This window comes from Siphateles boraxobius, unplaced genomic scaffold (assembly GCF_051911475.1).
Source record: "Siphateles boraxobius isolate OS27281-9 unplaced genomic scaffold, OSU_SipBor_1 240, whole genome shotgun sequence".
Lineage (NCBI taxonomy): Eukaryota > Metazoa > Chordata > Actinopteri > Cypriniformes > Leuciscidae > Siphateles > Siphateles boraxobius.
Window position 1 is genome coordinate 318,710 of NW_027508856.1, and position 27,471 is coordinate 346,180.

The window sequence follows — 27,471 nt, forward strand, 5'->3', positions numbered from 1 at the left end:
CTCACTCAACTCACTCACTCAACTCACTCACTCAACTCACTCACTCAACTCACTCACTTACTCACTCACTCAACTCACACTCAACTCACTCACTCAACTCACACTCACCTCTCACACTCAACTCACTCACTCAACTAACTCACTCAACTCACTCAACTCACTCAACTCACAATCAACTCACTCACTCAACTCACTCACTCAACTCACACTCACACTCAACTCTCACACTCAACTCTCACACTCAACTCTCACACTCAACTCTCACACTCAACTCTCACACTCAACTCTCACACTCAACTCACACTCAACTCACTCACTCACTCAACTCACTCAACCACCTCACTCACTCAACTCACACTCAACTCACACTCAACTCACACTCAACTCACACTCAACTCACACTCAACTCACACTCAACTCACACTCAACTCACTCACTCAACTCACTCACTCAACTCACTCACTCAACTCACTCACTCAACTCACTCAGTCACTCAACTCACTCAGTCACTCAACTCACTCAGTCACTCAACTCACTCCGTCACTCAACTCACACTCAACTCACACACTCAACTCACACTCAACTCACACTCAACTCACACTCACCTCACACTCACCTCACACTCACTCAACTCACACTCAACTCACACTCACTCAACTCACACTCAACTCACTCACTTAACTCACTCACTCAACTCACACTCAACTCACTCACTCACTCAACTCACACTCAACTCACACTCAACTCACACTCAACTCACACTCAACTCACTCACTCACTCAACTCACTCAACTCACTCACTCACTCAACTAACTCACTTAATTCACTCAACTCACTCACTCACTCAAGTCACTCACTCAACTCACTCACTCACTCAACTCACTCACTCAACTCACTCACTCAACTCACTCACTCAACTCACTCACTCCAACTCACTCACTCCAACTCACTCACTCCAACTCACTCAACTCAACTCACTCAACTCACTCACTCAACTCACACTCACAACTCACTCACTCAACTCACTCAACTCAACTCACTCACTCAACTCACTCACTCAACTCACTCACTCCAACTCACTCAACTCAACTCACTCAACTCAACTCACTCAACTCACTCACTCCAACTCACTCAACTCAACTCACTCAACTCACTCACTCAACTCACACTCAACTCACACTCACAACTCACTCACTCAACTCACTCAACTCACACTCAACTAACTCACTCAACTCACACACTCAACTCACACTCAACTCACTCACTCAACTCACTCACTCAACTCACTCAACTCACACTCAACTAACTCACTCAACTCACACACTCAACTCACACTCAACTCACTCACCTCACTCACTCAACTCACTCACTCAACTCACTCACTCAACTCACACTCAACTCACACTCAACTCACACTCAACTCACACTCAACTCACACTCAACTCACACTCAACTCACTCACTCAACTCACTCACTCAACTCACTCACACTCAACTCACACTCACTCACACTCAACTCACTCACTCAACTCACAATTCACTCACTCACTCAACTAACTCACTCAACTAACTCACTCAACTCACTCACTCACTCACTCATTCACTCAACTCACTCAATTCACACTCAACTCACTCACTCAACTCACTCATACTCGTCTCACTCACTCACACACTCAACTCACTCACTCACTCAACTCACACTCAACTCACTCACTCACTCAACTAAATCAACTCACTCAACTCACTCAACTCACTCAACTCACTCAACTCACTCAACTCACTCACTCAACTCACTCACTCACTCACTCACTCACTCAATCAACTCACACTCAACTCACTCACTCAACTCACACTCACCTCTCACACTCAACTCACTCACTCAACTCACTCACTCACTCACTCACTCAACTCACTCACTCAACTCACTCACTCAACTCACTCACTCAACTCACCTCACACTCAACTCACTCACTCAACTCACACTCACCTCTCACACTCAACTCACTCACTCAACTCACACTCAACTCACTCACTCACTCAACTCACTCACTCAACTCACTCACTCAACTCACTCACTCAACTCACTCAACTCACGCTCAACTCACTCACTCACTCAACTCACTCACTCAACTCACTCACTCAACTCACTCACTCAACTCACTCACTCAACTCACTCACTCAACTCACTCACTCAACATACTCGTCTCACTCACTCACACACTCAACTCACTCACTCACTCAACTCACACTCAACTCACTCACTCACTCAACTAAATCAACTCACTCAACTCACTCAACTCACTCACTCAACTCACTCACTCACTCACTCACTCACTCAATCAACTCAGACTCAACTCACTCACTCAACTCACACTCACCTCTCACACTCAACTCACTCACTCACTCACTCAACTCACTCAACTCACACTCAACTCACTCACTCAACTCACTCACTCACTCACTCACTCACTCAACTCACTCAACTCACTCACCTCACACTCAACTCACTCACTCAACTCACACTCACCTCTCACACTCAACTCACTCACTCAACTCACTCACTCACTCAACTCACTCACTCACTCACTCAACTCACTCACTCACTCAACTCACTCACTCAACTCACTCACTCAACTCACTCACTCAACTCACTCAACTCACGCTCAACTCACTCACTCACTCAACTCACTCACTCAACTCACTCACTCAACTCACTCACTCAACTCACTCACTCAACTCACTCACTTACTCACTCACTCAACTCACACTCAACTCACTCACTCAACTCACACTCACCTCTCACACTCAACTCACTCACTCAACTAACTCACTCAACTCACTCAACTCACAATCAACTCACTCACTCAACTCACTCACTCAACTCACACTCACACTCAACTCTCACACTCAACTCTCACACTCAACTCACTCACTCAACTCACTCACTCAACTCACTCAACCAACTCACACTCAACTCACACTCAACTCACACTCAACTCACACTCAACTCACACTCAACTCACACTCAACTCACTCACTCAACTCACTCACTCAACTCACTCACTCAACTCACTCAGTCACTCAACTCACTCAGTCACTCAACTCACTCAGTCACTCAACTCACTCAGTCACTCAACTCACTCCGTCACTCAACTCACTCCGTCACTCAACTCACTCCGTCACTCAACTCACACTCAACTCACACACTCAACTCACACTCAACTCACACTCAACTCACACTCAACTCACACTCAACTCACACTCAACTCACACTCACCTCACACTCACCTCACACTCACTCAACTCACACTCAACTCACACTCAACTCACACTCAACTCACACTCACTCAACTCACACTCAACTCACTCACTTAACTCACTCACTCAACTCACACTCAACTCACTCACTCACTCAACTCACACTCAACTCACACTCAACTCACACTCAACTCACACTCAACTCACACTCAACTCACTCACTCACTCAACTCACTCAACTCACTCACTCACTCAACTAACTCACTCACTCACTCACTCACTCAACTCACTCACTTAATTCACTCAACTCACTCACTCACTCAAGTCACTCACTCAACTCACTCACTCACTCACTCAACTAACTCACTCAACTCACACACTCAACTCACACTCAACTCACTCACTCATACTCAACTCACTCACTCACTCACTCACTCCGTCACTCAACTCACACTCAACTCACACACTCAACTCACACTCACCTCACACTCACCTCACACTCACCTCACACTCACCTCACACTCACCTCACACTCACCTCACACTCACCTCACACTCAACTCACACTCAACTCACTCTCAACTCACTCACTCACACTCAACTCACACTCAACTCACACTCAACTCACACTCAACTCACACTCAACTCACTCACTCACTCAACTCACTCAACTCACTCACTCAACTCACTCACTACTCAACTCACTCACTCACTCAACTCACTCACTTAATTCACTCAACTCACTCACTCACTCACTCAAGTCACTCACTCAACTCACTCACTCACTCAACTAACTCACTCAACTCACACACTCAACTCACACTCAACTCACTCACTCATACTCAACTCACTCACTCACTCAACTCACTCAATTCACACTCAACTCACTCACTCAACTCACTCATACTCGTCTCACTCACTCACACACTCAACTCACTCACTCACTCAACTCACACTCAACTCACTCACTCACTCAACTAAATCAACTCACACTCAACTCACTCAACTCACTCTACTCACTCTACTCACTCTACTCACTCTACTCACTCTACTCACTCACACTCAACTCACTCACTCAACTCACTCTACTCACACTCAACTCACTCACCTAACTCACTCACTCACTCTACTCACTCACTCACTCACACTCAACTCACTCACTCACTCTACTCAATCTACTCACTTTACTCACTCTACTCACTCTACTCACTCTACTCACTCACTCACCTAACTCACCTAACTCACTCACTCACCTAACTCACTCAACTCACTCACTCACCCTCAACTCACTCACTCACACTCAACTCACTCACTCACACTCAACTCACTCACTCACTCACACTCAACTCACTCACATAACTCACTCAACTCACTCACTCACCTAACTCACTCAACTCACTCACTCACACTCAACTCACTCACTCACTCACACTCAACTCACTCACATAACTTACTCAACTCACTCACTCACCTAACTCACTCAACTCACTCACTCACACTCAACTCACTCACTCACACTCAACTCACTCACTCACACTCAACTCACTCACTCACACTCAACTCACTCACTCACACTCAACTCACTCACTCACTCACACTCAACTCACTCACTCACCTAACTCACTCAACTCACTCACTCACACTTAACTCACTCACACTCAACTCACTCACTCACACAACTCACTCACTCACGCAACTCACTCACTCACACTCAACTCACTCACTCAACTTACTCACCTAACACACTCACTCACTCACACTCAACTCACTCAGCTCACTCAACTCACTCAGCTCACTCAACTCACTCAGCTCACTCACTCAACTCGCTCACTCAACTCACTCACTCAACTCACTCACTCAACTCACTCACTCACTCAACTCACTCACTCACTCACACTCACACTCAACTCACACTCAACTCACTCATTCACTCACTCAACTCACTCACTCACACTCACACTCACACTCAACTCACTCACTCAACTCACTCAATTCACTCTCACTCACTCAATTCACTCACTCAGCTCACTCACTCTACTCACTCTACTCACTCACACTCAACTCACTCACTCAACTCACTCTACTCACACTCAACTCACTCACCTAACTCACTCACTCACTCTACTCACTCACTCACTCACACTCAACTCACTCACTCACTCTACTCAATCTACTCACTCTACTCACTCTACTCACTCACTCACCTAACTCACCTAACTCACTCACTCACCTAACTCACTCACCCTCAACTCACTCACTCACACTCAACTCACTCACTCACACTCACACTCAACTCACTCACTCACACTCAACTCACTCACTCACACTCAACTCACTCACTCACTCACACTCAACTCACTCACATAACTCACTCAACTCACTCACTCACCTAACTCACTCAACTCACTCACTCCCACTCAACTCACTCACCTAACTCACTCAACTCACTCACTCACACTCAACTCACTCACTCACACTCAACTCACTCACTCACACTCAACTCACTCACTCACACTCAACTCACTCACTCACACTCAACTCACTCACTCACACTCAACTCACTCACTCACACTCAACTCACTCACTCACACTCAACTCACTCACTCACACTCAACTCACTCACTCACACTCAACTCACTCACTCACCTAACTCACTCAACTCACTCACTCACACTTAACTCACTCACACTCAACTCACTCACTCACACAACTCACTCACTCACGCAACTCACTCACTCACACTCAACTCACTCACTCAACTCACTCACTCACATAACTCACTCACATAACTCACTCACATTACTCACTCACATTACTCACTCAACTCACTCACTCACTCACACTCACACTCACTCACTCAACTTACTCACCTAACACACTCACTCACTCACTCACACTCAACTCACTCACTCACTCAACTCACTCAGCTCACTCACTCAACTCGCTCACTCAACTCGCTCACTCAACTCACTCACTCAACTCACTCACTCACTCAACTCACTCACCTCACACTCAACTCACTCATTCACTCACTCAACTCACTCACTCACACTCACACTCACACTCACACTCACACTCACACTCAACTCACTCACACTCAACTCACTCACTCACTCAACTCACTCAATTCACTCTCACTCACTCAATTCACTCACTCAGCTCACTCACTCAACTCACTCAACTCGCTCACTCAATTCACTCTCACTCACTCACTCAATTCACTCAATTCACTCTCACTCACTCAACTCACTCACTCAACTCACTCACTCAATTCACTCACTCAATTCACTCACTCAATTCACTCACTCAACTCACTCACTCAACTCACTCACTCACTCACTCAATTCACTCACTCAATTCACTCTCACTCACTCAACTCACTCACTCAACTCACTCACTCAATTCACTCACTCAATTCGCTCACTCAATTCGCTCACTCAACTCACTCAACTCGCTCACTCAATTCACTCACTCAACTCACTCACTCAATTCACTCAATTCACTCAATTCACTCAATTCACTCAATTCACTCACTCACTCAACTCACTCAACTCACTCACTCAATTCACTCAACTCACTCACTCAACTCACTCAATTCACTCACTCAACTTACTCACTCAACTCACTCAACTCACTCAATTCACTCACTCAACTCACTCAATTCACTCACTCAGCTCACTCAGCTCACTCACTCAACTCACTCAATTCACTCACTCAACTCGCTCACTCAATTCACTCTCACTCACTCAACTCACTCATTCAATTCACTCACTCAATTCACTCAATTCACTCTCACTCACTCAACTCACTCACTCAACTCAACTCACTCAACTCACTCAATTCACTCACTCAACTCACTCAATTCACTCACTCAGCTCACTCACTCAACTCACTCACTCAACTCACTCAACTCGCTCACTCAATTCACTCTCACTCACTCAACTCACTCACTCAATTCACTCACTCAATTCACTCTCACTCACTCAACTCACTCACTCAACTCACTCAATTCACTCACTCAATTCACTCACTCAATTCACTCTCACTCACTCAACTCACTCACTCAACTCACTCAACTCACTCAACTCGCTCACTCAATTCACTCTCACTCACTCACTCAATTCACTCACTCAATTCACTCAATTCACTCTCACTCACTCAACTCACTCACCTCACTCAATTCACTCAATTCACTCAATTCACTCACTCAGCTCACTCACTCAACTCACTCACTCAACTCAACTCACTCAACTCACTCAATTCACTCACTCAGCTCACTCACTCAACTCACTCAATTCACTCACTCAACTCACTCAACTCGCTCACTCAATTCACTCTCACTCACTCAACTCACTCACTCAATTCACTCTCACTCACTCAACTCACTCACTCAACTCACTCAATTCACTCACTCAATTCACTCACTCAATTCACTCACTCAATTCACTCTCACTCAATTCACTCTCACTCACTCAACTCACTCACTCAACTCGCTCACTCAATTCACTCTCACTCACTCAACTCACTCACTCAATTCACTCTCACTCACTCAACTCACTCACTCAACTCACTCAATTCACTCACTCAATTCACTGACTCAATTCACTCTCACTCACTCAACTCGCTCACTCAATTCACTCTCACTCACTCAACTCACTCACTCAACTCGCTCACTCAATTCACTCTCACTCACTCAACTCACTCACTCAATTCACTCTCACTCACTCAATTCACTCACTCAATTCACTCACTCAATTCACTCACTCAATTCACTCTCACTCACTCAACTCACTCACTCAATTCACTCAACTCACTCACTCACTCACTCAACTCACTCTCACTCAACTCAACTCAACTCAACTCACTCAACTCAACTCAACTCACTTACACTAAACTCAACTCACTTACACTAAACTCAACTCACACACTCAACTCACACGTGTATAATCGTTGCGTCGCACAAAACAGGCCCTGAGAGAGCCATACGCCACTTCACACGAATGAGCTGATTACACACTTGACGGCAGATGAAGGAAAACCACTATAAAACTTCATTATGAATCATAATCATAAATACAGTGCATGTTCACAACAACAGTTTAAATGCATAAAAGAATGATTTAAACTATTTTTTACATCTAAAATACACATTTAGATTACATATACCATTCTCATTAATGGAGTTAAGCACCTAAATTACAGGAAATCAATACAGAGAAGTTACAACATTTTCAATATTCTCATAAATAGAAATATTTGAAGTTGATGTGATTGCTTTTGAACACTTATCCTGTGGCATGCTGTGTTTTAATGTTTTAATGTTTGCTTAAGGCATGATAACAGCAGAACTGTTTCGATTGAAAATATAAAGCAATTAAAAATACTATTTGGCCAGTGAAAAAAGATTGAGCAAAACATTCTCTGAAATGTATTTTATACTATTTGATTTATTTATTCTAAAACAAGGCAAGGATCGGCTACTAAATGATTTTTATCAATGTAATGTGACGCACATCCGTATCTCATATTTTCATAATGTCTTGTACCGTTAAACATGGATCACGTGGATGAATATGCATATGCAAATGATATGCATATCTGTGTAGTAAAACGAGGCGTTGTAAGCTCATATAGTCTATGGTTATTTTGGGGAGGAGACGCATGTTCACAATCATGTGAATTCTGCGCAGGTTCTGGCGTACACACGCTTTTATAAGTCTGAATATTATTTAGCGTATGCCATTTTGGCTATCGGACGCACGCACACTTATAGTGAGGATCCTACACGTTTTATAAATGAAACTCCTGACCAGGGGCGGAGCTAGATTCTCAGTGCGGTGGGGGCGGAGCTTCATCATGGGGCCCTCTGCCACCAAGTCGTTTTAGAATTAAAACCGTTAAAAAAAAAACGTAAAATAAAATATGCAACACGCACGTTTAAACGACAAACAATAAAATCCAAAGCAGCGTTTCAGTTACGTTCATGGTTCCAGTGGCCTTAATGCATGCACGGCTTTTCAAAATGTCACAAAGCGTTTTGAGATTATTTTGAATGAAATATTGAAGTTTATAATTAAGTGTTTTGGCACACCACACCATGTATTGTTCTAAAGTCGGGTTTTATTCTGGCATGTTGAGTTAGTGTTTGACAAACGCGGCGGCGCATTCATTTGGATTTATTTTTCTCATAACAGCTAAAATAACTTAATAGGCTACTCCGTGATTTTTTGGTCAAACAGATAAGAGTAGAGTAGCCTACATCGTTCAAAACTGTAAACTTTTATTCATATTAGGCTAACAACAAAAGTTTATCTGTTTTCCCTTGTCTCCGGGAACTGCGCGTCACAAAAATGAAGCGAAAGCACAAGTTTGCCTCGGCTCAGTCACGATAAGAGATCGGCTATGTCTAAAGCTTAATTGTCTAAATATTTAATAAAGGTTATCTGATTATGTAATCTGAAACCGAGAGGTTCAGAGGATCTACTCAAACATGTTTAGCTATCATGTGAGCGCTTCCCAATGAGGAAAGGACAAGGGGGGAAATCTCGCTCTAATTAAATGTAAATTAAAATGTAAAAACAGATCAAATAATTTATATGTCGAAAAGTTGCGATATTGTTTCATTTAAGTTCATAATTAATCTATAAATGTTATTTAGTTTAACAGCAGCACGACAAAGCACTGTGGTTCGAGATTTATTTGAATAAAAAAAAATAAAAAACTTAATTCACAAATCGCATGCACCCTGGTTGACGGATCCAAAGATCCCTGTGGAATTTAATATTGAGTTGTACATTTTGTTCATGACAACAAATGAACATGCGTTTGAGGGTTAGGGTTATGTTATGTATGTTTTGCTTGGGGTTTGAGGGACAGTTCAGTGCTTTATCGTGTGTGCAGGACAATAGGTGTTAATGTTCCTCTTTCATATGGAGAGTGTCGGATAACCTGATGAGCAAAGGCAAAATCCTTTTAAGGATAAATCTCTCGATGTGTTCAAATGTAGGCCCTATATCTTATTAAATTATGAATATTGTAGTTTATTTATTGTATTTAAAGTTTATTCACACAATATTTCAATTAAAGTTTTCAATCCAGTTGTTACAAGTTTTAGAGTGTTTGAGCAGTGTGTATGATTGTCAACAATCTGGCATTATCTAAACATGAACTGTTGACGAAACGCGTTCATGCCAAGAAACGAATGGAGTGAGCAGAATATACAGAGCTCTTTAATTCGTTTTAAAGACGTTTTAAATTCGTTTAACCTCGTTTTATTGTAATGAATTTAACAAGGCATGTTGTGTCTTTGAAGCAACAAAGGCTAAATAATTTGTTACAGTTTTTATTCGTGATTTGTATGGATGACACGCAGCGACGTATCCAGTATTATCAGCTGTATGATGTGTTTTTACCCTGAGATGTTTAATTTCGACAGAGACCCGGCGCGCGCAGTGAGGGACACAGAATAAACTTGCTAAAAATAGATCCGAAAGAGAGACAAAGGAAAACGCATGTTCTTAATTTAGGTTGCTTTGGACCAGGGGTTCTCAAAGTTTTCATAGGTGAGGGCCAATTCAGTAACCCAACATTGAACTGAGGGCCGCCAAAGGGGCGGCGGAGAAAAAGAAAAAAAACTGAAAAGAAAATCCCATTTGAAATAATTTTTATGGCCAGATTGCATCTCTACAGTCTACATTTATTGCAATAAACACATTTTAATTCATAACTGAGGCAAAACCTGGCGAGTTTTTCTTTAACAGAAACTTTTAAAACAGAAGCTTACCAAACAAGTCATCATCATTCATATCTATCATTGCCTGTCAGTCGCGTTTCCATTATTGCAGATTTTTGCAAATGTTTTGCGCTATTATTATCAATCTTTTTTAACCCGTAACTGAAAAATGAAAAATTAGCGGTTGTTGTCTTTTTAAAACGCAAAGTTGAACACCAACATTTTAATTTGAACAGGCAACAGCAACTGCTGCGCAAAAAAGTTAATATCGACAGACTTTTTCAGATTTTTGTTTAAATTACTTTTTGGCCCTTTATTAAACATTTAAAATATTCACAAATTAATATGGAAAACCTTTCATACGGATTACATAATCAGAAGGTTTTGCTTTCTATTCGAATTTGTTTAAAAGTGGACATTTCAAGCTTTCGCCTAGATAGGTTATATTGTTTCAGTTCTCGCGCTCCAGTTCTCGGAGATCATGAAAGCGCGTCGGCTAGCTACTGATTGTTTTATTTTATTTTACAAAAGCACAATGTTTTCTTGTTATTATGAGTTTACACAAATAAAAGTAGTTGCGAATAATGTATTATTATTTTCTGTATGACCAGAAATGATAGAGTATTTTAAGTTGTTTCCACTGTTGATAGGAAAATGCAAGTGTTCGCGCCGGCGAAACATTTGAAAGTTAATGGAAACGCGGCTATTAATAAGCTTGTCATTAAGTCACACTGAATATTGATTACTTGGTCAACTTAATAATGTTCTCAAAACGTTTAGCACAAAAACATTATTTATACATCGTTTATTGGAACGTTTTAGTTAGATGTTCGTCTCACATTTGTTCAGAGAAGTAACGTTCCCATAACTAGGGATGGAAAATGTTGGCCAATACGTTAACCGATAATTCTTTATATTTGAAAGCCGATAACCGCTATATTAGCCGCTAAATCTAAATCCAAGTTATATACTTTTTGAGAGCGTGATTACAAAAACAAAAGTCTCACCATTAAAAGCCACGTCCCAAACACATAATTATAATGTTCTCATTATGATTTTATGAAGCTGATATGACAGAACATATTGCACTGAACTTTATTTTCCAAACATATTTCAAGCAATTCAAATCCATCATGTTGATCAGTGCGCATCTGAAGAGTCTCAGCTGAAGGAAATAAAACATTATTTATCAGCTTTAATATATCTGCTTAAAATTGTATTATCGGATCGATAGCATTAAAAATGAACATATCTCAGCTGATACCGATACGGTGGCCGATATATCGTGCATCTCTACCCGTAACGTTTAAAGAATGATGCAATGATAAGTTCCCGCTCATAACCCAAAAAACATTTTCAGAACATCTTGAAGGCTTCATGTGTTAGTATTATTAGTAAAGCGTTCTCTCACCTCGGCTCTGAGCTCATAGTACGTGAGTTTGCTCTTGGTGAGCACGAACACTCTCTCTTTATAGTTGAGCGGAGACGTTCGCTTCTTCTGCTGAGAACGTTTGATCAACGTTTCCTCCAGAATGGGTGTCAAGCTCATCTCTGAGGAACCTGAACGCCCAGAGCTGCCATGGACCTGAGGAACACAAGCACATCTCGTGACTCAGGGGATTATAGCGCTGTTTTTATCTGACCACAGGTGTTTACGTAAACCTCAAACCAACAGAAGAGGATGATCAGTACAAACAACCTGATCAAGATCGCTCAGCGATAAGCTTTCAGGCGGGAAGGGTTTGAGTCTCAGTCCTCATCTTTTTAAGGTAAGCTTTGACGCTCATCCTCATTTTCTGGCTCCAGAAACACAGATAAAATGCGGTGAAATCAGATTTATGGAGAAGAGCCCCCTGGTGGACAGACTCAGGATCATCGTCGAGAAAAACATTCATGTTTATTAGTGCTGTCAAACGATTAATTGCATCCAAAATAAAAGTTTGTGTTTACAAAATATATGTGTGTGTACTGACGATATATACAAATGTGTTTTTAGAAAAATGTGTTATTTATATATAAAATATTTATATGTAATATAAATTATGAATAAATATAAATACAGTATAAACATGCAAATATTTCAATATTATGCAAACACAAACTTTTATTTGTGTTTTTAAAGGACATGAATGAAGTAGGTTTTCCTGCAGCAGAATCTCAAACCCGTATCTTTACAGAAAGAATAATCATCACTCTGAAAGGGAGAAGTGAATAAATCCCTCTTTCTCGCTATAAAACAGAAGAATATTTCAGCTTTGAGACTCTAAACCTGCCGTTATACACCGACTGAGGTGAACTTTGAGCGATCTTGATAATCAGTTATTTGTTGTGTAGCCTAATATGACACAAATACATCGAGGTAGAATTGCAATATCAATAGAGGTAACATACCCAATGAAAATTGGGGAAATTAAAAAAATAATCAAGCAAACAACATTCCAATGCTTGGGTCACTTTAGTCCGGCCGTCTCAAAATGTCCAAGAAATTATTTCAGAAATGAGTTCACATTTACATTAATTTCAGATTTCACAGAACTTCTCTCTTTACTTCAAAATCAGCACTAAATAAATATATCAGATATTGACTTCATGAATCAACTAACAGCATGAGAAACCTTTAGATGTAATATATGATGAATGATTCGGCAAATTCTGCTGTTTGTTTGTTTGTTTGTTTTGTTTAATTGATTGTTGAACAGAAACTCAAACGACCGCAGACAAACTAATTTCACAAAGAACTTTCATTTTCACTTCCAAACTCCAGTAAAGATCATAAACAGAGGCGATCGTTTATTTGACAGTTGACGAGCTCTGTCCAATAAACGAGTTAACATTAAAACATTTCTTACCTCCGGGTAGTTTTCCGCGTGTATATGCGAGTGTGTGTGTGTGTGAGAGAGTGTGAGTGTGTGTGTGTGTGTGTGTGTGTGTGGTTAGTGATCAGGAAACATGAATCACGGAAGTCCAGAAGTCTGTTATAATTAATGTTCATGTTGACATAGCGTAAATGAAAAATGATTCTTCCGCTTTTTGTTGTTTTTGAACATCGTCGTTCACCTGCCAATTTACATAACGTTATATTTTTTAATTTGACTATTTGTTGATGTTTGCACATAGATAAGGTCACATGTTCGCGTGTGTATGTGTGTGTGTGTGTGTGTGTGTGTGTGTGTGTGTGTGTGTGTGTGTGTTGTGCTTACCCTAGTTTGTAGCATGAAACGATTTCAGTAAATGCTCAACATGTTTGTACAGTGATTTCTGTTTCTTAAAAACCATATTCTTCCTCTTTTGGATTTCTAATGGTGGCCGAACCCACTGCCGCATTTCGCCCCCTACTGGACTGGTCAGTAGCCTGTTTTTTTGTGTTTTTATTTTATTTTTTATCTTTCAAACTTTTAAATCATTTTTAAAAAGTATTTGCAAGGTAAAAGTTCGTATTGCACTATATGTGTGGGCAGAATTATAACGAACTGAAATTACGGCGGAAATAAATGTTATCTGACCTCGAAATGGAAGTTTGTTGAAAATGTTGAATGATGGGTTGACGAAAAACTTTCCTGTAAATTTAGAGACGTTGGAAATACAAAAAATACACTCTTAGTGAACAGACAGACAGATCAGGGTGGAAGGATAAATACAATTTTCTGTCAAACAACCAATTCAGCTTCCTTTAATTTTTTTAAATCCAATTTCATGTCTGGAATTGAAAATATGCTATAATTTACATGATTCATAATGAGGGTGCGTGTGCATATTTTAGACTAAGTACAGTTGAGACACTTTTTGCGTTTTCATTTTTCACACAAAAATAGATACTGAAAAGAAGTGAATTTCCACATGACATTTCATTAGCTTGTAGACTAAGATATTATCAATCAATAACACCCATAAGTACTTTATATTTTCCACAATTAGCTCATAAAAATAAGGTGATTTTTGCCCATATGTGGTCCAGTTGAGACACACATTTTTAATGATGTAAAGGTAACTAACCTTTCATTGCAAATATAATAAACAAAGACAAATAAAGAAAATAACAATTGGGCAACATGTTAGTTTTGTTCATCCATTTAAATTCATTCATTTTATTTAAATTAGCACTGGTTAAAATGTACAAAATAGGAACAATATATTTAATATATTCATTAACAATACACAGTTTAAATATCACAAATATCACATTTTATTTTCATTTGCGTCCTATGCTGGCTAATTACGAAGTTTAACCTGTTATCATAACACTGAACAACTGAACTCTATCGCGGGGACAGATACACGTGTGTCTCAACTTACCCCGCTGGCCATCTCGCACACTTCTCTAGATTTTGCAGTGGCCGTGTGTGGACCCGCAGGTTTATGGGTAACTGTGCACAACTACGCCACTCCGGGAATTACACCCAGAGAAAATGGAGTCACCAAAGGACACGCAAGTTCGTTCATCAAATAAGAGTTCAGAGACATGGGTAACAATACAAAAACTATTTACTTTATTAAATCACAGTCACTTTTAAAACAATCATTAAAACATATCGGGCCAAAGCAGAGCTCATAGAGTTCGGCTCTAAGGAGGTCACAGGAACACCAGATAACTGGGGCTATCAGACGTCTCATCTGCCGATAGACACACACACACACACACACACACCACTCTCCACGGATGGACACAGCACACTGTGAATAACACCACCCCCGGTAGAAGGGAATCGAGCCGGCCTCACCCAGGTCCTGTGACACGAGAAACAGAGCAAACTTCGTAAGAGTCACTAAAATGCACATAACTAGTAAAGGATAAAGCAGATTGAGACTGGGTGATTTCCTAGGCAGAGATTGACCTGGGACTGTATGGGGGACAGGGGGGGGGGGGGGGGGGGGGATTTGTCAATCTCTGCCTAGGAGATCACCCAGTCTTAATCTGCTTTGCTATTTGTACTAGTTGTGAATACGCAGGCCACAAGAAGTAATTCGTTTTTTTTTTTCGCTTTTACTCACAACATGCTATCCGGCAACAAAGGATTCCATTCATTTTGCTAAGCTAAGTTAGCGTCGGCGCTGCCAAACTAAGACAATGCATACACTGAACCCACCTATCTAAATGTAGGGGAGCCGGTGAATAACCCCTATTTCAAAAAACGGTGGCGTGTTCTTTTAAAGTTCTGCATAATTAAGGGCGTGGCCACTTGATTGACAGGTGGAATGCCGCTGTTAGCGTCACGTCACCTCAGCTAATCCGTGTGTGAGCAGTTTGTGAGCCACGTGCGAGCCATGTGTGAGCCGTGTGTGAGCCGTGTGTGAGCCGTGTGGGAGCCGTGTGTGAGCAGTGTGTGAGCCGTTTCTGAGCTGTGTGGGAGCCGTGTGTGAGCCGTGTGTGAGCAGTGTGTGAGCCGTGTGTGAGCCGTGTGCGAGCCGTGTGTGAGCCGTGTGTGAGCCGTGTGGGAGCCGTGTGTGAGCCGTGTGCGAGCCATATGGGAGCCGTGTGTGAGCCGTGTGCGAGCCATGTGTGAGCCGTGTGTGAGCCGTGTGTGAGCAGTGTGTGAGCCGTGTGTGAGCAGTGTGTGAGCCACGTGCGAGCCATGTGTGAGCAGTGTGTGAGACGTGTGTGAGCCATGTGGGAGCCGTGTGCGAGCCATATGGGAGCCGTGTGTGAGCCGCGTGGGAGCCGTGTGTGAGCCGTGTGCGAGCCGTGTGTGAGCCGTGTGTGAGCAGTGTGTGAGCCGTGTGTGAGCCGTGTGTGAGCCGTGTGTGAGCCGTGTGTGAGCCGTGTGTGAGCCGTGTGTGTGTGAGCCGTGTGTGAGCCGTGTGTGAGCCGTGTGTGAGCTGGTTCATACTGTACATCTGTTCCTGTGGGAGTTCTGGTGGAGCTGGATGAAGTGTGTGTGGTCACAAATATTATTCTTTTTAGATTAATGTGCTAATTATGCAGTTATGATAGTAAAGGGGTGTTGGATCTCATAAGTGTGTGTGTGTGTGTGTGTGTGTGTGTGTGTGTGTGTGTGTGTGTGTGTGTGTGTGTGTGTGTGTGTGTGTGTGTGTGTGTGTGTCATTGTCTTCATTCTCTTTCGTGATGTGACTTCCTGTAGCGGAAAGACTGTGTGTGTGTGTGAGTGTGTGAACTACGTCACCCTTTCCTCCACTCTCATGTTCAAACTTCACACACACACACACACACACATGCCATGCTGAGTCTGCCGTATCAGACACGACTGACAGATTCACTGCGGTAAAATGATTCACTCCAGTGAGTACGAGAACATTTCACATCATAATAATAATATTATTAACAGACTAATTATGCTGCACTGACGGTGTGTGTGTGTGTGTGTGTGTGTGTGTGTGTTTATGTTGTGCTTTTCACATTATGTATACGGCTCGAACAGCTGTGCATATAACATGTATATTCAGGGTCAATGTCTGTAAGAGAGAGAGAATAATATAAGTATTGTAACGGAGGAGTGATGAATCTCCATTCACCAACAGACACACGTAACGCTTCACTGTAACATTAAACGGTTACACTTTATTTTAAGGTGTCATTGTAACAGTGTAATTATATATTTAAGTACTGAGTAATATTAAGTAACTACATGCACTTTCTATAGGATTAGGGTTTGTTCAGGGTTAGTTGCATGTAAATATGCATAATTTATAGTTATTCCTATAGTGACTACATGTAACATATGTAACAATGACACTAAAATAAAGTGTTTCCAGTTCAACACATCATACTGGCATCACTCGCTCTGTGAATCTGTATAACTTTCTCCTTCTTGTCTCTTCTCAAAGTTCTTCAATATCTTCATGAACATGAAAGCGCATAAATTACCAGCGAGTTTATTTTAAAACTCTATTTAACATTTCTTAACTAATTAAAAAGTAAAAATATCTAACTGAATCCCAGCTAACAAAAATACATTCAAAGAATGTTTTTCTAATATTCCCATTAAGTTATGAATTTTTTTCCGAATGTTCTCTGAACATTCAAAACGTCAAGTTTTTAAAATGTTTTACAATGTTTTTTTCATGGTTATGTGAACGTTAAGGAAACCATTGTTCCATTTTCCTTTGTATTCTCCAAATTCCATTGTATCATTCTCCAAACATTATGGATTGGTACTTTTTAATGTTCTGAAACTAGTAGAAACATTTAAAAAACGTCCACCTAAAACATCTAAAACGCTCCATGAATAATGTTTTTGTAAAGTTTTGAGAACATTATTAGATAACTCTGAAGGAATGTTAATGTTGCTGGAGAAGGTTCATAACTCTGAGAACCTCGACTGATCGGTTCTTTATAGTCTAAACAAAATATAATATCCTGACACCAGATATCATTATCATATTGTTTTTACTAGTGTGTGCGGGACACTATTGTTCATTTATGTAAGTGAGGAGAGCAAAATAAAGTAAACTGTGACATATTATACACAAATATTTTTCATACAGTGACTACCAGTAAAATATGGGACTTTAATAGTTATTCAGACACTTTGAGCTGATCATGTTTTGCTGAAGTGTTTTTTCTTTAATAACTAATGCAGCTTTTTACACCACAGACTGAACAACATGAAGCATTGCTTGGTAACTGGTTGAGCTAAACTGGTATTATCTCATTGTGTAGTTAAATTTAATGTGTGAGAGTCTAAACAGGGATGGGCAACTCCAGTCCTCGAGGGCCACTGTCCTGCAGAGTTTAGCTCCAACACTGACAAAAAATAGTTTTTAGTAACCCTGAAAACAGTGATTAGCTTGGTCAGGTGTGTTTAATTAGGGTTGGAGCTAAACTCTGCAGGACAGCGGCCCTCGAGGACCGGAGTTGCCCATCCCTGGACGGACAAAACCAGTGAAATATCAACTGAGTTAATAACTCTGAGTCCTGCTCATATTTTATTACAATTTTCTAAACTATAGTGAATAAACTGAGATAATGTGAGAAATGTTGAAGGAGTCTGAATATATTCTGGTTTGACTGTGTGTTTGAGAGTGATTTATTAATGAAAGTTGTTATGGCACTTTACTGCGCACTTTTGAGTTTTAGTTGTGTTCTGAGTGTTTTGTTTGAGTTCTTTGAGGGTAAACGTGAGAGTGTGTGTGTGTGTGTGTGTGTGTGTGTGTGTGTGTGTGTGTGTGTGTGTGTGTGTGTGTGTGTGTGTGTGTGTGTGTGTGTGTGTGTGTGTGTGTGTGTGTGTGTGTGTGTGACCCAGATTCTCTCTCTTCCACTCCTCCAGTCTGTTTCCCATCCGCACGCTCGTCTTGTCTCCTCGGAGCAGGTTTTCTTCATCGTTTTCGCAGTCGAGTGTGTGTTGGGTGGTTTAGCTGTCGCTGGTCTCTACACCTGTGTGTTGACAGGAAGACTGTGGTTTGAGCAGATGGTCATTGCAGCGCAGCTTCACACGCTTGATCTCGAGAACGTTCTGCTCTTACACACAGATCCGCCAACATGATAAAGAACCTTCTGATCAATCTTTAGATATGGATCAAATTTCTAAACTTCCTCTGGTTCTCCTCGGCCAGTCGGCCATGTTTGACCGAAAAATGTTACGTTTTGTTTTTTAGAATATTTTACTTCATTGGAATGTTACGAAACTTGGTAAAGGCTTTGGCACTTGTGTGAACAAAAAAAAATAATCATGGACAAGATTGAACAGGTTAAATAGTCCTGATAAAAACAGTCCCACTTGTGCTCCTCGCGTCAGGAATATCGCAGTGGAAATGAATGAGAGTTTCCTCTAGTGGAAGCGTCTGGAACTGCAGCCGAACAACATCTCACTGAAAGATCATTTACTGAGATATCAGGAGATAATTTGAAACACAACTTGTTTATATTTATGGTTTTGATTTTCTTGCAGTTTTAGAGAAAAACGTAATTTTGAAAATATACATTTCATATAAAAATTCAAAATAGTATTTTTGGGCATTTTTCATAATACACATAACAATCTGTTACTTTCACTATTAAGTTCACTATTTAAAACTTTTTTTACTTCAGCAATAATCTGCCAAGTGTCGTCTTTGAAAAGAGATAAACTTCAGTCTGTGCTTTAAAGCATTCAAGATTTATGACAGTTTAGTTGCAAATTTAATTTTAAGGTCTATGCTCAAAAAGTGAATAAATGGATTATAAATACAGTGTAAATATAATTTAGTATAAAAAATCCCCTAAAATATTAAATAAAAAACATTATCAGACTAAAATATAGTACATTCATTTCATTGACCAAAAACAACAACAACACAATTTAGCCATTTTTGACCGAAATGTGAAAAACACAAGAGGGTTTACCCAGAAACATTAACTGGAGAGGAAGCAAAATTAAGTATTTTTTAATGAAAATGTATCAACATTTAAGCTTAAAACAAGAAGTTTACATGTGTTTACATGAGTTATACATGAGTTTACATGTGCAGACGGTCGTGCTCATCAGTGTTTCTCTCCTCAGATCAGTCCATCCACTCCATCTTCTGCTGCTGCTGCTGCGCTCTACAGACCAGGTACAGGGTCAGGGGTCAGGGGTCACACCGCTGACCCCGCCGCTCAGCCATGCCACGCCTCCTTCTCCCGCCAAGGGATATTAGTTATTAATATCATGTGCAGGGTTGCATATGAGTGAGATCTGATCACAGGCGCCTATTTGAGGTTTTAAGGATACAATTATTCATTTGTAATTTCATCTTACAGTTGTGCTTAAGTTTAATGTTGTGCAAAATGCAGGCTTCTTTGAAAACATGCTCTTTATCTATTCATTCATTCACTTTCTTACATACATTTGATGGTCAACAACAAATAATTATATTATAATATTCCATTGTTTTTAATATTCTTGTGTTTATTTACTTGTTGTTCTCCAACTGTTTGATACACGTTGTTACGATCCGGCTCAAAGTCATAACATAAAGAGGACAATTCACAAGATGGGTTTCAATAGAGAAAATATAAGTTTATTTAAATTTACACAAATAATGTCTAGGGTCAAAACATAAGGTAATAATAGTAAATATCAATACAACCTCAAATCAATAAACTGTTGGAAATGTGCTTTGTAGAGTCGTGGAAATCATATGGGAACACAAAAACTCAAGAACCCACTCTTCAAACAAAGACACAAAACAAAAATGAGAGAGAACTAGACAGAATCCAGGAGCTCTTTAAATAGGCTGCCACGGGTGTTCCTTAGGGCAATCTCGCCCACCAAGGAGGAGTTAAAACAGAGGCAGGGCTGTAACACGCGTCTGTGAAGTTTTGCTCTGCAAAAAATCATTTTCTTCCTCAGTATTTGGGAAGCAATAATGGAATAAAAAATCATCTTTTTTTTTTCTTTGATTTTTCATTCGATAAATAAATATGTTTGATTTGTTAGATAATTGTGCCGGAAAACAACAAAAAAACTGAGTAGGAATATGATTTTTTGCAGTGCACTGCTTGCTCTTATGACTGCTTGTTTTGCACAATGGAAATATGCATGCTGCTTTTAATTCTTAAGGTTCACAGAATAAAATATGTAAAAGTAACAAGGAGCACATTTGCTTTGAGTTTAGTGTTGTGATTGAGGAGAGCGTGAGAGTTTGCAGCGCTGCATAAGTGTTTACAAAGAGCATCTTCTTCTCAAAGGTGTGTGTGAGCCAGTAATGCTCTCTCTCTCTCTCTCTCTCTCTCACTTTTTACAGACTTTTTTTTTTTCTCTAAACATTTTATTTGCTGGGTGCTTTCTTTTGTGAAAAACTTGAAAAATGTAAAGAACGAAAGACTGGATTTGATGATGTTGTGAATTGCTTGGATGTAGGAAAGGCACACATCAAGATCTTTTGTCAAAATTACACAGCTAATGCAAATGATTGTTTAAAAAAAAACAAATCAATTGAAAGAAGTCTATTTAACCAAAAAGGTGAATCAACTGAAAGACTGAATGAGAAAAAGAAAGCTTTGGCCTCACTTTTTCATGAACGAGCTTTAAAACAGCTCGTTTCCTCTCTGAGAGAGATGATGCACTAAGTTCTTGCTTTTTTTGTTTTGAAAAACGGGAATGAGCGCGGAAGTCAATGCTACATCTAAAAAAGTCAGATGGAGGCCCTTTTTAAAGATTTACCAAAGTTGACTGATAAACAGAGGAATCAACTGGAGTTGGACTGAAATGGACATTGATGAAATAACAAAGGCTGTTAATCAGCTATCCGGATGGGCACCGGGAATTGATGGACTTCGAGACAAATTTTATAAGCAGTTTTGGGACTTTTTAAAAGATGATTTGTTTGATGTTTTAAAATCATCTTACAGGAAAAAGAGATGCCAACAAGCTGTAGAAGAGTCTGTCTTTGTTACCAAAGAAAGGTCATCTTGGTCTTTTAAAGAACTGGAGACCAGTGGCAATTTTGTGTACTGACTATAAAATCTTAGCAAAATGTCTTTCAAATAGATTGAAGTTGTATTTAGAACATATAGTAAATGATTATCAAACTTATTGTATTCCTAACAGAACTATAATGGATAATATTTTTCTTGTTTGTGATACCATTGATATTGCAAAAAGGGATGGTGACAATATTGGAATATTTGCAATTGATCAAGAGAAGGCATTTGATCAAGTCAGTCACTTTTATTTGTTTAGTTCCCTTAAAGCTTTTGCTTTTGGTGATCTTTTTATTTCATGGATCAAACTGTTATATTCTGGTGTTTCTACAATTGTGAAGGTTACGTTAAGAAGGTGAAGCAGTGTCAGTACGTACAGGTATTAGACAAGCTTGTCCTTTGTCAGGAATGCTATATTCTTTAGGCATCGAACCTTTGCTTTGTCAATTGTGGAACAATTTTGATGGTTTGCTAATTGAAGAACAAAAAGTTAAACCTAAGTTTAACAAAGCAAAATAGATGTGATTTTTTTAGAAGAAGTTTAGAAATTGGGTTATGAAATTGGCCTGAAGAAGAGCCACCAGTCTTACCAGTAGCTGTGAAATGGCATAAAGAAGGCCTGAAAATATTGGGTATTTTTGGGTAATACTGATGCAGCCTGTTTCTTATTACACAGTATGAATAGGTTTAAATATGATTTAAATCTTTTTTTAATCAGTCTGCAGGATATGGTAGTCCAAAGTAGTCAACAAAGTAGTCCCTCCTACTTTGACTCGCTCCTACGAGTCTACATCCCTACCAGAAGCCTACGATTGGTCAATGAGCGACGGCTCGTGGTGCCATCACAGAGAGCCACAAAATCACTCTCCAGAACACTCTCCTTCCAGAACACTCTCATTCCAGAACACTCTCATTCCAGAACACTCTCATTCCAGAACATTCTCCTTCCAGAACACTCTCCTTCCAGAACACTCTCCTTCCAGAACACTCTCCTTCCAGAACACTCTCATTCCAGAACACTCTCATTCCAGAACACTCTCATTCCAGAACACTCTCCTTCCAGAACACTCTCATTCCAGAACACTCTCATTCCAGAACACTCTCCTTCCAGAACACTCTCCTTCCAGAACACTCTCCTTCCAGAACACTCTCATTCCAGAACACTCTCATTCCAGAACACTCTCATTCCAGAACATTCTCCTTCCAGAACACTCTCCTTCCAGAACACTCTCATTCCAGAACACTCTCCTTCCAGAACACTCTCCTTCTAGAACACTCTCATTCCAGAACACTCTCCTTCCAGAACACTCTCATTCCAGAACACTCTCATTCCAGAACACTCTCATTCCAGAACACTCTCATTCCAGAACACTCTCATTCCAGAACATTCTCCTTCCAGAACACTCTCCTTCCAGAACACTCTCATTCCAGAACACTCTCCTTCCAGAACACTCTCATTCCAGAACACTCTCATTCCAGAACACTCTCCTTCTAGAACACTCTCATTCCAGAACACTCTCCTTCCAGAACACTCTCATTCCAGAACATTCTCCTTCCAGAACACTCTCCTTCCAGAACACTCTCCTTCCAGAACACTCTCATTCCAGAACACTCTCCTTCCAGAACACTCTCATTCCAGAACACTCTCCTTCTAGAACACTCTCATTCCAGAACACTCTCCTTCTAGAACACTCTCATTCCAGAACACTCTCCTTCTAGAACACTCTCATTCCAGAACACTCTCCTTCCAGAACACTCTCATTCCAGAACACTCTCATTCCAGAACACTCTCATTCCAGAACATTCTCCTTCCAGAACACTCTCCTTCCAGAACACTCTCATTCCAGAACACTCTCCTCCCAGAACACTCTCATTCCAGAACACTCTCATTCCAGAACACTCTCCTTCTAGAACACTCTCATTCCAGAACACTCTCCTTCCAGAACACTCTCATTCCAGAACATTCTCCTTCCAGAACACTCTCCTTCCAGAACACTCTCCTTCCAGAACACTCTCATTCCAGAACACTCTCCTTCCAGAACACTCTCATTCCAGAAGACTCTCATTCCAGAACACTCTCCTTCTAGAACACTCTCATTCCAGAACACTCTCCTTCCAGAACACTCTCCTTCCAGAACACTCTCCTTCCAGAACACTCTCATTCCAGAACACTCTCATTCCAGAACACTCTCATTCCAGAACACTCTCATTCCAGAACACTCTCCTTCCAGAACACTCTCATTCCAGAAGACTCTCATTCCAGAACACTCTCCTTCTAGAACACTCTCATTCCAGAACACTCTCCTTCCAGAACACTCTCCTTCCAGAACACTCTCCTTCCAGAACACTCTCATTCCAGAACACTCTCCTTCCAGAACACTCTCCTTCCAGAACACTCTCATTCCAGAACACTCTCATTCCAGAACACTCTCCTTCCAGAACACTCTCATTCCAGAACACTCTCATTCCAGAACACTCTCCTTCTAGAACACTCTCATTCCAGAACACTCTCATTCCAGAACACTCTCATTCCAGAACATTCTCCTTCCAGAACACTCTCCTTCCAGAACCCACTCCTTCCAGAACACTCTCCTTCCAGAACATTCTCATTCCAGAACACTCTCCTTCCAGAACACTCTCATTCCAGAACACTCTCCTTCCAGAACACTCTCATTCCAGAACACTCTCCTTCCAGAACACTCTCCTCCCAGAAGACTCTCATTCCAGAACACTCTCCTTCCAGAACACTCTCCTTCCAGAACACTCCCATTCCAGAACACTCTCCTTCCAGAACACTCTCCTTCCAGAAGACTCTCATTCCAGAACATTCTCCTTCCAGAACACTCTCCTTCCAGAACACTCTCCTTCCAGAACACTCTCATTCCAGAACATTCTCATTCCAGAACACTCTCATTCCAGAACACTCTTCTTCCAGAACATTCTCATTCCAGAACACTCTCCTTCCAGAACACTCTCCTTCCAGAACACTCTCATTCCAGAACACTCTCCTTCCAGAACACTCTCCTCCCAGAAGACTCTCATTCCAAAACACTCTCCTTCCAGAACACTCTCCTTCCAGAACACTCTCATTCCAGAACACTCTCCTTCCAGAACACTCTCCTTCCAGAAGACTCTCATTCCAGAACATTCTCCTTCCAGAACACCCTCCTTCCAGAACACTCTCCTTCCAGAACACTCTCCTTCCAGAAGACTCTCATTCCAGAACATTCTCCTTCCAGAACACTCTCCTTCCAGAACTCTCTCATTCCAGAACACTTTCCTTCCAGAACACTCTCATTCCAGAACACTCTCCTTCCCGAACACTCTCATTCCAGAACACTATCATTCCAGAACACTCTCCTTCCAGAACACTCTCATTCCAGAACACTCTCCTTCCAGAACACTCTCCTTCCAGAACACTTTAATTTCAGAACACTCTCATTCCAGAACACTCTCCTTCCAGAACACTCTCCTTCCAGAACACTTTAATTTCAGAACACTCTCATTCCAGAACACTCTCCTTCCAGAACACTCTCCTTCCAGAACACTCTCCTTCCAGAACACTTTAATTCCAGAACATTCTCCTTCCAGAACACTCTCATTCCAGAACACTCTCCTTACAGAACACTCTCCTTCCAGAACACTCTCCTTCCAGAAGACTCTCATTCCAGAACATTCTCCTTCCAGAACACTCTCCTTCCAGAACACTCTCCTTCCAGAAGACTCTCATTCCAGAACACTCTCATTCCAGAACACTCTCATTCCAGAACATTCTCCTTCCAGAAGACTCTCATTCCAGAACATTCTCCTTCCAGAACACTCTCCTTCCAGGACTCTCTCATTCCAGAACACTCTCCTTCCAGAACACTCTCATTCCAGAACACTCTCCTTCCCGAACACTCTCATTCCAGAACACTATCATTCCAGAACACTCTCCTTCCAGAACACTCTCATTCCAGAACACTCTCCTTCCAGAACACTCTCCTTCCAGAACACTTTAATTCCAGAACATTCTCCTTCCAGAACACTCTGATTCCAGAACACTCTCCTTCCAGAACACTCTCCTTCCAGAACACTCTCATTCCAGAACACTCTCCTTCCAGAACACTCTCCTTCCAGAACACTTTAATTCAAGAACACTCTCCTTCCAGAACACTCTCCTTCCAGAACACTCTCATTCCAGAACACTCTCATTCCAGAACACTCTCCTTCCAGAACACTCTCCTTCCAGAACACTTTAATTCAAGAACACTCTCCTTCCAGAACACTCTCCTTCCAGAACACTCTCCTTCCAGAACACTCTCATTCCAGAACACTCTCATTCCAGAACACTCTCATTCCCGGCTCCATGCTGGTGAAGTAATCCCCACCCTCGTCCGGAATGCAGAATCCCTGACAATATTCAAGAGACATCTGAAAACTTATCTCTTCCGTGAGCACTTAACATAAGAAAATAATCATAATTTTTTACTTTACCTTTAAATCCTTTCTTGTCTGTCTTATGCTACTCTGAGCGAGGCCTGAACTCACCTCACTGTTGACCCCAGTTAACCCCACTGTTAACCCCACTGTTAAACCCACTGTTGACCCCACTGTTAACCCCACTGTTGACCTCACTGTTAACCCCACTGTTGATCCCAAAGTTGACCTCACTGTTGACCTCACTGTTGACCCCACTGTTGATCCCACTGTTGACCCCACTGTTAACCCCACTGTTGACCCCACTTTTGACCCCACTGTTAACCCCACTGTTGACCCCACTGTTGACCTCACTGTTAACCCCACTGTTAACCCCACTTTTGACCCCACTGTTAACCCCACTGTTTACCACACTGTTGACCCCACTGCTAACCTCACTGTTGACCCCACTGTTAACCCCACTGTTGACCCCACTGTTGACCCCACTGTTGATCCCACTGTTGACCTCACTGTTAACCCCACTGTTGATCCCAAAGTTGACCTCACTGTTGACCTCACTGTTAAACCCCACTGTTGATCCCACTGTTGACCCCACTGTTAAACCCACTGTTAACCCCACTGTTGACCCCACTGTTGACCCCACTGTTGACCTCCCTGTTAACCCCACTGTTGATCCCAAAGTTGACCTCACTGTTTACCTCACTGTTAAACCCCACTGTTGACCCC

The 27,471-nt window shown here is 41.2% G+C and overlaps 2 protein-coding genes across 3 annotated transcripts in view; one reads left to right on the forward strand and one right to left on the reverse strand.

Moving 5' to 3' along the window:
- tec (tec protein tyrosine kinase) overlaps positions 1-14,322 on the reverse strand; it is a 58,457-nt gene extending 44,135 nt beyond the window's left edge. The window contains exons 1-2 of one of the 2 annotated variants that reach the window (XM_077241862.1): positions 14,189-14,322; positions 12,400-12,573 (exon numbers count right to left, since the gene is read on the reverse strand). In XM_077241862.1, the coding sequence (XP_077097977.1) occupies positions 12,400-12,573; positions 14,189-14,203 (189 nt within the window). In that variant the 5' untranslated portion in view covers positions 14,204-14,322. Of the gene's footprint in view, positions 1-12,399; positions 12,574-13,837; positions 14,160-14,188 lie in introns of those variants that run through there. The other variant, XM_077241863.1, reaches the window with a different exon arrangement.
- Positions 14,323-17,139: 2,817 nt separating this feature from the next.
- txk (TXK tyrosine kinase) overlaps positions 17,140-27,471 on the forward strand; it is a 32,705-nt gene continuing 22,373 nt past the window's right edge. The window contains exons 1-2 of the mRNA XM_077241875.1: positions 17,140-17,223; positions 20,423-20,474. Coding sequence (XP_077097990.1) covers positions 17,211-17,223; positions 20,423-20,474 — 65 coding nt within the window. The 5' untranslated portion in view covers positions 17,140-17,210. The remainder of the gene's footprint in view (positions 17,224-20,422; positions 20,475-27,471) is intronic.